General features: G+C 57.7%; 1 protein-coding gene across 1 annotated transcript in view; it reads left to right on the top strand.

Annotated features, from left to right (window-relative positions):
- Window positions 1-9,293, top strand: part of IGF2R (insulin like growth factor 2 receptor) — a 71,173-nt gene extending 61,880 nt beyond the window's left edge. Inside the window, 9 exon segments of the mRNA XM_014448963.2 lie at window positions 234-468; window positions 1,182-1,318; window positions 1,811-1,925; window positions 2,724-2,870; window positions 3,688-3,875; window positions 5,087-5,273; window positions 6,776-6,928; window positions 7,794-7,863; window positions 8,443-9,293. Of these exon segments, the coding sequence (XP_014304449.1) occupies window positions 234-468; window positions 1,182-1,318; window positions 1,811-1,925; window positions 2,724-2,870; window positions 3,688-3,875; window positions 5,087-5,273; window positions 6,776-6,928; window positions 7,794-7,863; window positions 8,443-8,844 (1,634 nt within the window). The 3' untranslated portion in view covers window positions 8,845-9,293.
- Window positions 9,294-9,861: the final 568 nt, after the last annotated feature.

Genomic DNA, 9,861 nt, shown 5'->3' with positions numbered 1-9,861 from the left:
AGTGTGGGGGGGCTGGGAGGAAGCATGGGGGGCCAGGGGAAGCATCGGGGCCCAGGGGAAGCATTGGGGAGCATGGGGGGCTGGGGGCAGTGTGGGGGGGGCGGGCCGGGGGCAGTGTAGTGGGGGGCGGGGGCAGTGTGGAGGGCTGGGGGCAGTGTGGGGGGCGGGGGCAGTTTGAGGACAGCATGAGACATGGCCGTGTGTAGTCTGATGGTCCCCCCGCTGCTCCCCAGCCAACAGCCACCGGACGTCCGCTATCATCTTTAAGTGCGACGAGGAAGCCGATATTGGGAGGCCACAGGTCTTCAGTGAGACGCGTGGGTGCGAGGTGACGTTTGAGTGGAAAACCAAAGTGGTCTGCCCCCCAAAGAAGATGGAGTGCAAGTTCATCCAGGGGCACAAGACCTACGACCTGCGGCTGCTGTCCTCCCTCACCGGGTCCTGGTTCTTCGACCACGAGGGAGCCTCGTGAGTACCTCCCCCCTCGCCAGCCGAGTCACCTGCGGCGGTAGTGGGCCGTCTTTGTTTGAAAAGCTGTGTTAGCTGCACGCAGGTGCTGTGGGCACCTTCATTGTCATGCTTGGGCTTTTCTTTTTCTATTTTTTTGAAACACATTTTTTAAATTGATTTCAGAGAGGAAGAGAGAGGGAGAGAGAGAGAAACATCAATGATGAGAGCCCTAACTGGTTTGGCTCAGTGGATAGAGCATCGGCCTGTGGATTGAAGGGTCCCAGGTTTGATTCCAGTCAAGGGTACATGCCCAGGTTGCCAGTTCGATCCCCAGTAGGGAGCGTGCAAGAGGCAGCCGATCAATGATTCTCACTCATCATTGATGTTTCTATCTCTCCCACTCCCTCTCTGAACTCAATAAGAATATAAAATACATTTTAAAAAAAGAAAGGAAGACCTGTGCATTAAAAAAAAAAAAAAAAGAAAGAAACATCAATGATGAGAGAGAATCATTGATCAGCTGCCTCCTTCTCGTCCCCTATTGGGGATTGAGCCCGCAACCCGGGCGTGTGCCCTTGATCGGAATCGAACCCAGGACCCTTCAGTCTGCAGGCTGACGCTCTACCCACTGAGCCACACCTGCTAGAGCAGGCGTGGCCTTTCCTGAGAGCCGCGGAGAGAGCTGCTCCGGTGAGTGGGGCCGAGGCTGACCGCCCTCTGTGGTTTCACAGGTACTACATAAACTTGTGCCAGAAAGTAAACAAGGGGCCCCTGGACTGCTCGGACAGGGCCAGCGTTTGCAAGAAGAGCGCCTCTGGGGACGTGCAGGTGCTGGGGCTGGTGCACACGCAGAAGCTGGACGTCGTCGGTACGGCCGGGGCCTCGTGGCTCGGGCTGCGGGGTGTGGAGGTGGTGGGGGGTGTTCTCCAGGGCCCGGGAGGGTCGGTGCAGACTTTGGGTGGAACTCGCAGGCACTATTCCCAGGACCATGTCTCAGGCCTCCTGGAACTCCTGGGACGGTGAAGGAGGGGCTGCCGGCACAGTGCTGAGCGCGGCTGTTAATTGAGGTCCTGCTCCGTGCGCTCTCTCGCCTCCGGGTTTGGTGTTCCTGTCACCCACACGGAGGCCACGACTAGTCCTGAAACTGGGGAGCAGGAGGCTGGGGTCGGACCCAGGTCTCTGTGAGCAGCGGGGCCAGGAGGCCCTCACGGGCGGCCCAGGTGCCGACGACCCGGCGATGAGTTTCCAGAAAGCCCAGCATTCTCTCTGTCCGGGCCCCTAGTGCAGATCTGGATTCCTGACTTGGAAGGTTTTCACGCTCTATGAGAACGAACGGCTTTCCCATCACTGTGTGTTTCAGATGACAAAATCATCGTGACGTATTCAAAAGGCGACGCGTGTGGTGAAAACAGGACTGCGTCTACCGTCATAGAACTGACCTGTGCGAAGACCGTGGGCAGGCCCGCCTTCAGGAGGTGAGGGCGGGCGCGGACCGTGGGGCGTGGCGGGGGCTCCACAGGTTTCTCTCTGGTCTTCCCGGTGTGTGGATGTGTGAGCAGGAAGAGGATGCTGGTGGCCATGCCGGGGAGGGGCTGGTGCTGAGACTTCGGGCCTGGGCTGGGGGGGCAGGGCTGCTCCCACAAGGAAAATGCGCGGGGACACGCGGTGACTAGACCAGAGCAACCACGGGAGGCGGCATGTCACTGGCCTCCGTCCTTGGAAGTCACGGAGCCAAAAGGGCGCTGATCGTGTTAAGTGCAGGCCCACGGGCAGGTGGGTGGCACCTGGGAGGCTCTTGGAATTTACTAGAATTCTCCAGGCAGTTCTGCATCTGGCCTGAGGGAAGTGTGGCCCGCCCTGAGCATGTGAGCTGCTATTTGTGAACAAAGAATCCCTTCCCTCCCGAGCTGAGCTTGCGAATGGGAAGACCCAGTTGTCCACTGTCCACGGCGTGGTCAATGTATGAGTCTCAACACTTGTCAAACAAGAGTTCAAAAATCTAGGAGCAAGTTTTTTTTGGCTTTTCGATGTTGCACGGTTTCTAAATTTAAGGAATTGTATTAAATTGTTGCCTACCTTTCCACGTTGCTGGTCCTCTTTCCTGAGATGGTTTTGTGGAAAGTGAACAAAAGAGCCGTCTTAGCCAGAGCTGCCTGCCTGTTGCGGTTGGGGGGGGGGCCTGGAACCTGAAGGCGGACGGGGCCTGCGACTGTGTGCCATCTCCTCACGAAGCCCACCTGGCCCTGGGTGTGACCGTCCCCGCACCCCTCCAGGTTCGACGTGGACACCTGCACCTACCACTTCAGCTGGGACTCGCGGGCTGCCTGCGCCGTGAAGCCCCAGGAGGTGCAGATGGTGAACGGGACCATCACCAACCCCATCAACGGCAAGAGCGTCAGCCTCGGGGACATTTACTTTAAGTAAGTGAGCATTTCCTCCGAGTGCGGCCGTGCGTTCCAGATAGACCCGGCAGCTCGGGTCTCTGCCTGGCGGGAGCTCCACAAGATAAACCGGCCGCGGGCCCGTACTGTGCCCAGGCTGTCGGCACAGTCGGCTCAACCAAGGGAAAACTGCTTAACTCCTAGGTTTTAACACCAAGGAAGGTGAATCCTCTTGAGTGTAAAAATAAAGGCGCTCCGCCCCCTCACTTTACGATAACCCCGGGGTCGAAGCCAAAGCTTTCAGAAACAGGTTTTGATCAGGGATCTATGAGCTTATCAGCTTCTGAAAAACTGATCAGCATCTTGGCAGTGTCACCGGGAGGTTCTTGGGGTCAGGAGGCCGGGTGAGTGGCAGGGCCGGGGCAGGGCGAGGCGGGTGTGTGCCGTGCAGTTCGAAGAAGGCGCACTGTGCAGAGTGCCAGGTGGTGGGGACGGAAGTCTGCCCACCAGGGTCCTCGCGGGCCTGGGAGGACGGGGGCTTCCTGCCGTCCGCACCTGCTCCCAGGACTGTGGGTCTATAGTAAACAGCTTTCTTTTTAAAAACATGTTTGTGTTGATTTCAGAGAGGAAGGGGGGTGGGAGCTAGAAACATCAATGATGAGAATCATCGATCAGCTGCCTCCTGCACGCCTCCGACGGGATCCAGCCCGCAACCTGGGCGCGTGCCCTGACCGGGGATGGAACTATGACCTCCTGGTTCATAGGTTGACACTTACCCACTGAGCCACGCTGGCCGGGTGTAAACAGCTTTGTTAAAGGACTGCCGGAGTCACTGCTGCCTTTTCTGTCTCTCCAGGCAGTTCAGTGCCTCCGGGGACATTCGGACCAACGGGGACAAGTACCTGTATGAGATCCAGCTTTCTTCCATCACAAGCTCCAACAACCCGGCCTGCTACGGGGCCAGCGTCTGCCAGGTGAAATCCAACGACCAGCACTTCAGCAGGAAAGTGGGGACTTCTGATAAAACCAAATACTACATTCAAGGTAATTGTGTTTTCCCATTGTTCCATTTTACTCCCTCGAAGGAAGAGCTTTAAAATATTCATGAAGTCCCCTCAGTTGAAATCTCAGATCCTTTTTTATTTTATTTTAATGTCTTGATTTTAAAATTAAAAAAAATATATCTAAGCCCTGGTACTATTCTTGCCCTGTGTGCATCCATCCCAGTGGCTTGAACAGCCTGGGTCCCAGGGCTCCCCTCTCTGATCTGTCTGCCTCACACACTACCCTCCCGGCCTCCCCGCTGTGGCTGACTGAACAGTTCCAATCGCCGACAGAGTGGGGAGGGGACTGAATCCACACAAGGCTGCCTCACTTCTAACACCAACTGCTAGTTTGGGGGGCTCCCATCGCCAGCCTCAGGTTTGATAATTCCCTAGAAGGGCTCTGAGACTCACTGAGAGCTCTTAGTCCCGGTGTGGTTCATTCCAGTGAAAGGATGTAGATTAAAATCAGCCAAAGGAAGAAGCATGCAGGGCAGGTTCAGGAGGGCCAGACCCCCTATTCTCCCTGTGGGATTGGGGTGTGTACGTTCCCAGGTCAGTGTGTGACACAATGCGCCCGTATTGCCAACCAAGGAGCTCACTGCCCCCTGGGGGCCAGGGCTTTTATTGAGGCTCCATTACGTTGGTTTGGTTGCTTAATTGGTTGGTTGATTGATTGGCTGATTGGTTGGTTGGTTGATTGGCTGGCTGGTTGGTTGATTGGTTGGTAAATTGTATGGTTGATTGGCTGTCTGGCTGGTTAATTAAATAGTTGGCTTGCTGGCTGGCTAGTTGATTGGATGGTTGGTTGGTTACCTAGTTGATTGATTAGCTGGCTGGTTGGTTGGTTGATTGGCTGGTTGATTGGTCAGTTGGCTAGCTGGTTGGTTGGTTGCTCACTTGGTTTATTCCAGTCTCCAGGTAGGCCAGTACCACCTCGCCAGCTGCCACCCCAGGTCCTATTGTTACCTGAGAACAAAGCCAGCCCCCTTCAGTCAAGGCTCGGGCTGTCTTGCACACTGACTTAGGGGAGAGGCTCCATCGTGTGTGCCAGGTGGCCTGTGAGGAAGAGCACACGGGACATTTGATGAGGGACCCTTCTGCTTGACTTTAAGTCTTTGCAAACTTCTTATAAACCTTGAGAAGATGAACTGTTACTGAAATAGTGGTGATAACGTTGCTGTGTTGTGTGCTCGCCTTCCTTTCTGACAGATGGGGATCTGGATGTGGTGTTTTCCTCGTCCTCCAAATGTGGGAAAGATAAGACAAAAACGGTCTCTTCCACCATCTTCTTCCACTGTGACCCTTTGGTGAACGAGGGGATCCCCGAGTTCAACCACGAGACCGCCGACTGCCAGTACCTCTTCTCTTGGTACACCTCCGCCGTGTGTCCGCTGGGGTAAGTGCGGCCTCCCGGTGCTGGTGGGAGCTTGTTCTCGGTCACTTTTCTCTCTGGACGGACACTTACCAGCTTTACCCCCACCTCCTCGCTCAAAACTCAGCTCCAGCATTAGTGTGTGTGTGTTTTCCGCCCAGTGTTTTATTGTGGAAAGAATTCAAACATGAACAAACCCAGAGAAGTGGTAGAGGTAAACCCTAGTAGCCAGCACTGGCTTCAGCAGTTGTCCATGTCCTGTCTCCTTGGTCCGCTCCTTGTCACTGCGCCCCCGGCCACTCCCCTCCCAGCAGTGTCGGCGCGCGAGCACCTTGGGCCCCGAGTGCCTCTCTCTTCTCATGTCTTCTTCCAGCAGCGTGTCCCCTTGGTGGTCCCTGGCAGGTGGCAGCTTCATCCATCTTTGTACCCAGCTAATCTTTTGTTTTCTAGTACAAACTACTGTGTGGTTAACGTCACTTTAACTTGAGGGAAGTATTTTCTGCTCTGAGGGCTTCTTGTTGAGGGAAGGGAGCTGGCAGCCTCCGTGGCCTCGGGAACCTGCCTCTCTGGTGCCCACCCCTGGTTCCCTGGCCCAGCTGTGGTGCCAGGTTTAGGGCCTCATCGAAAGCAGAGCGCATCCATGGCTCTCCTCTCCGATTGCTCTCTTTCTGTCTCATCCACGTGACCGTATTACAGAAGCTTTCTATTCTCTGTCCTGAGACAAGATCAGGAGAAAACTGCGTTCCTGCCTGTAATCGCTTTCCTTCGTTGCTCGAAGGACCCTGTATTCAGAGAACGATGGCAGGGACCATGCCAGGACAGCCCGGGCCCCACCCTTGAGATCTTAAATCTGACATTGGTTTTGTCTTTTACTCTGTGGGCGCTAGTCCAGCAAAAAAAGAGTCATCCTGTCCTAACTTTCCCAGGAGCACGGATGTAAAGCAAGGCTCAACAAGTTTCTGTACGTGGCCATCTAACCGGCACACGTGGTGCGTTCAGCTAGGAACAGTGACAGGAGAGTCACTGGAAAGTTAGAAATACATTTGGAGACGAAATCACACTTCTCAGTCCTCATGGGTCACAGGAGGGACCAGAAGTAGAAATCAAATGACACTGGGGCCTGGGTGACGAGCAACATCCAACGTCAAGCCCCGGTGCGTGGCGGTGTCCCCGGCGCCGGCTGGTCCTGGCTCGGGGGGTCTCTGGCTCTGAGGGCAGAGTCTTCAGAGCATCTCCCAGGTCCCGCCCACTCCTTGCTTCTGTGCCCCGAGGCCCTACAGAGGGACAGGCCAGGACCGAGGAGCGTGTCCCTCAAAGCTCAGCTTTCTCATTCCTTCTGGGTGTTCAGCCTGTTTCCCGATGCTTCTGCCTGGACTTGTAATCAAGACAGTTTCGAGTTGGGGTTTCGTGTCTGGTGGATCTCGTGTTGTGTGATGTGTAGTGTGGCCATCAGAGCCACTCCCGAGGTGGGGACTGCTGGTCCCCGCTGTGGCGGCAGGCCCCCGAGTGACGTGCCTTCCTTCCAGGCCGGGCTTCGACAGCGAGGACGCTGGAGCGGACGCGCCGGCGCGCACGGGGCTCTCGGAGCGGAGCCAGGCGGTGGGCGCGGTGCTCAGCCTGCTGCTGGTGGCGCTCACGGGCTGCCTGCTGACCCTGCTGCTCTACAAAAAGGAAAGGCGGTAAGGAGAGGGGGGAGGGCAGTGGGCAGAATCGCATCTCGGGTTCAGTTTTTTGGGGGGCCCAACAGCAACCAGAGCCCAAAGTTAAAACCAGAGGGTGGCTTCCAGTTGAGTCTTATAAATGCCTGCATTTCTGTGATGAGGTGTCCCAGGTGCTCCGCCAGGCTCCGCCCTCATGCCATGGCCGCGCTCTGTGCTCTGGCCTGGCCGGCCGGTTCCCGGGGCGCCTGGATGTCCAAAGAGGGACAGCAAGCTAAGCACCTGCCACGAGCAGACTTCCTCCCGATCTAGCTCCCTCCCTCCCCTTGTCCCTTGTAAAGTAATCGCCTACAGGCACCTGCTGCGGGCAGGGGCTCGTCACTCATCGCGTGTGACTTCCCATCGGGTTTCCCCGTCACATGTGACAGGCGTGCAGCTTGGAACCCTTTTTCTTTGGGGGGGGGGGGGGGGGGCCGGGAGGGGTCAGCCCCTGGGCCGGGCAGAGGAGCAGGCCAGCTCTGGGCTCCCTGTCCTCTCTCATCTGCCGTGAGCCAGAGGCCAGCAGAGGACTTGGGCGAGCCGTCCGGGGGTCAGTCACCCACGCAGTGGCCCTCGCAGCCTCGGTGCAGCCTTGGGGCTCAGGAAGGTGTCCCGACTCGTTCATGCGTGGAAAAGCGGAAGCACGATGCCCGATAGCTTGCTCCAGGCCTCGCTGGGCCGCCAAGCGGTGGGCAGGAGCTGACCCCCTCTGTCTGATTCCATGGTGTTCTGGCCGCCGCCCTGGGTTTAGCGCTCCTGTGTGTGGAGAGGCAGGCGGGCGGGCCGCACCTTCCCCGTTAGGCTGGGAGCCCTGCTCGGTCCGCCTGGAGTAACTGGTCTCTTGCAGGGAAACGGTGCTGAGTAAGCTCACCAGCTGCTGTAGAGGAAGTGCAAACGTGTCCTACAAATACTCCAAGGTACGTCCCCACCCCCCCCAGGAGAGCTGTGGGTGGGGGCTGTGCTGTCGGTGATGAGAGGAACGTCATCACCAGCAGCTGGAGATAGGAAGGGAAAGCCGTCGGTGGCTTTTAGCCCGAACACAAGTCCGTCTTTTATTCCTTCTGTCCTCACCGAGGAGGCAGCTGGTTTCTGAGCACCTCACGTCGGTGGCTCCTACTTTGGGGCTGTTCTGAACCCGTGTTCTCGATGGTGGAAGCTTTTGTGCCTCTGGCATTTGGGTGATTTCCTTCGAGGCACGTTTCCAGGAAAGAGGACCAAAGGGCATAATGTGCCCACGGCTCCTGATGTTATTGCCAAGTTGCCTGCTAAAGGCTTATCTCAGCTGGACCCCGAGTCACGGCCTTCCCCCCACCCGCCCCGCCCAGGGCGCCGGGCTCACCGGCTGCTTTCCTGCCCCTGTGATGCCGGCTGCCTGGCTGGGCCACGCGCTGGGCGGGCAGAAGCGGGGGCCCTGACCTGGGTGGGTGGGGAGGCGGGTGTGCAGGAGCGGACCTGGCCGCAGGTGGGCTTCACGGGCTCCGCTGTGTCCCCAGCAGGTCAACAAGGAGGATGAGGTGGATGAGAACGAAACGGAGTGGTTGATGGAAGAGATCCAGGCGTCGGCTCCGCGGCCCGGGAAGGACGGGCAGGAGAACGGCCACGTCACCACCAAGCCCGTGGAGGCCGCGACTCTCGCCTCTCTGCACGGGGACGACCAGGACAGCGAGGACGAGGTCCTGACCATCCCAGAGGTGCGCGTGCACTCGGGCAGAGGGACTGGGGCCGCAGGCACCCACCCAATGCGCCACTCGCCGAGGAAGACGCTCCGCGACACTCGGGTGGGGCTGGTGGGCGGCGACAAAGCCAGGCGGGGGCTGCCCCGGGCCGCGGCGCCAAGGCCCGGCCCCCCCCAGCGGGCTGCGGTCCTTTCCACGACGACAGCGACGAGGACCTCCTGAACATCTGAGTCCGGGGCCGGGGCTGGGGCCGCCGCCCGCCGGGCATGTCAACCAAATCAGACTCCAGCTCCATGATGCTTCTGTCATTTTTGCCTTTAACAAAAACTGGTTCAAAAGGGAATGATTTCTGTGAAGGGGGAGAGAGAGGTGAGCAGGTCAGGCACCCCTCGTCCTGGTGGCCACGGCCCGGGATGAGGCATCGGTCCGGTTAGAAAGGGTGGTGCTGGGGCCCGGTCTGTCCCGAGTCCTCATTTAAGTGCGTGGCGCCGGGCCGGACGCACCTGGGGACAGAGGGCTCCGAGAGAACCCTTGCTGCTGTAGGCCCTGTCGGTGTCTGACCGTCATATTTAGCATTTACTTCTCTCCTCCTATTTATTGACTCTGACAATTACTCAGGTTTGTGAAAAAAAAAAGAAAAAACAGAAAAAGAAAAAAAAAACACAAAAAAACAAAAACAAAAAAAAAACCAAACCTCCCCCCAGTTTCTTCCTGCGGGTGGGTGTGCGGCCACCCGGGTGCCGGGAAGCTGTCTGCGGGGACGGTTTCATATGCGATTTTGACCTTGTCGACATGTATCCTCTAAGTTAGAATACTCGTCTGTCTCCTTTCCTCTTGCTTTCTGTTTCCTGCGGGCGCACGCACGTGCGTGGCCCCTGAGTGCCTGGGCCTCGAGGGCCGCCTGCCCCGCGCCTCTGGTCAGTGCCGGTCAGCTTCCGCGTGGCGTCTGAGGCCTCGGGGCGCAGAGCACACGGCCAGTGTTTCTCTCGCTGGCTGGTGCCCTCAGACACCCGCCCAAAGGTTGATTTTAGTGAGTCGAGATGTCAGAGAAGATGACGTGCGAGGTCTCGCCTCTTCAGGTTCTCTGACGCCACCACGACTGTGCTTATTTTTTTAAGAAAAAAGTGTTTATCAAACATCCGACCTATAAGAAGCCTTAAACTGCACAGCGTGTGACTTGCAGGACTGCATGCAGGCTGGCGGTGGGACTCTCGCTCTGGCGTTGCACGTGGTGTCCGG

The sequence above is a fragment of the Myotis lucifugus genome, unplaced genomic scaffold, assembly GCF_000147115.1.
Source record: "Myotis lucifugus unplaced genomic scaffold, Myoluc2.0 scaffold_971, whole genome shotgun sequence".
Classification (NCBI taxonomy): domain Eukaryota; kingdom Metazoa; phylum Chordata; class Mammalia; order Chiroptera; family Vespertilionidae; genus Myotis; species Myotis lucifugus.
The sequence above is the reverse complement of the archived record's forward strand: the minus strand, read 5'-3'. Positions and strand labels throughout refer to the sequence as shown.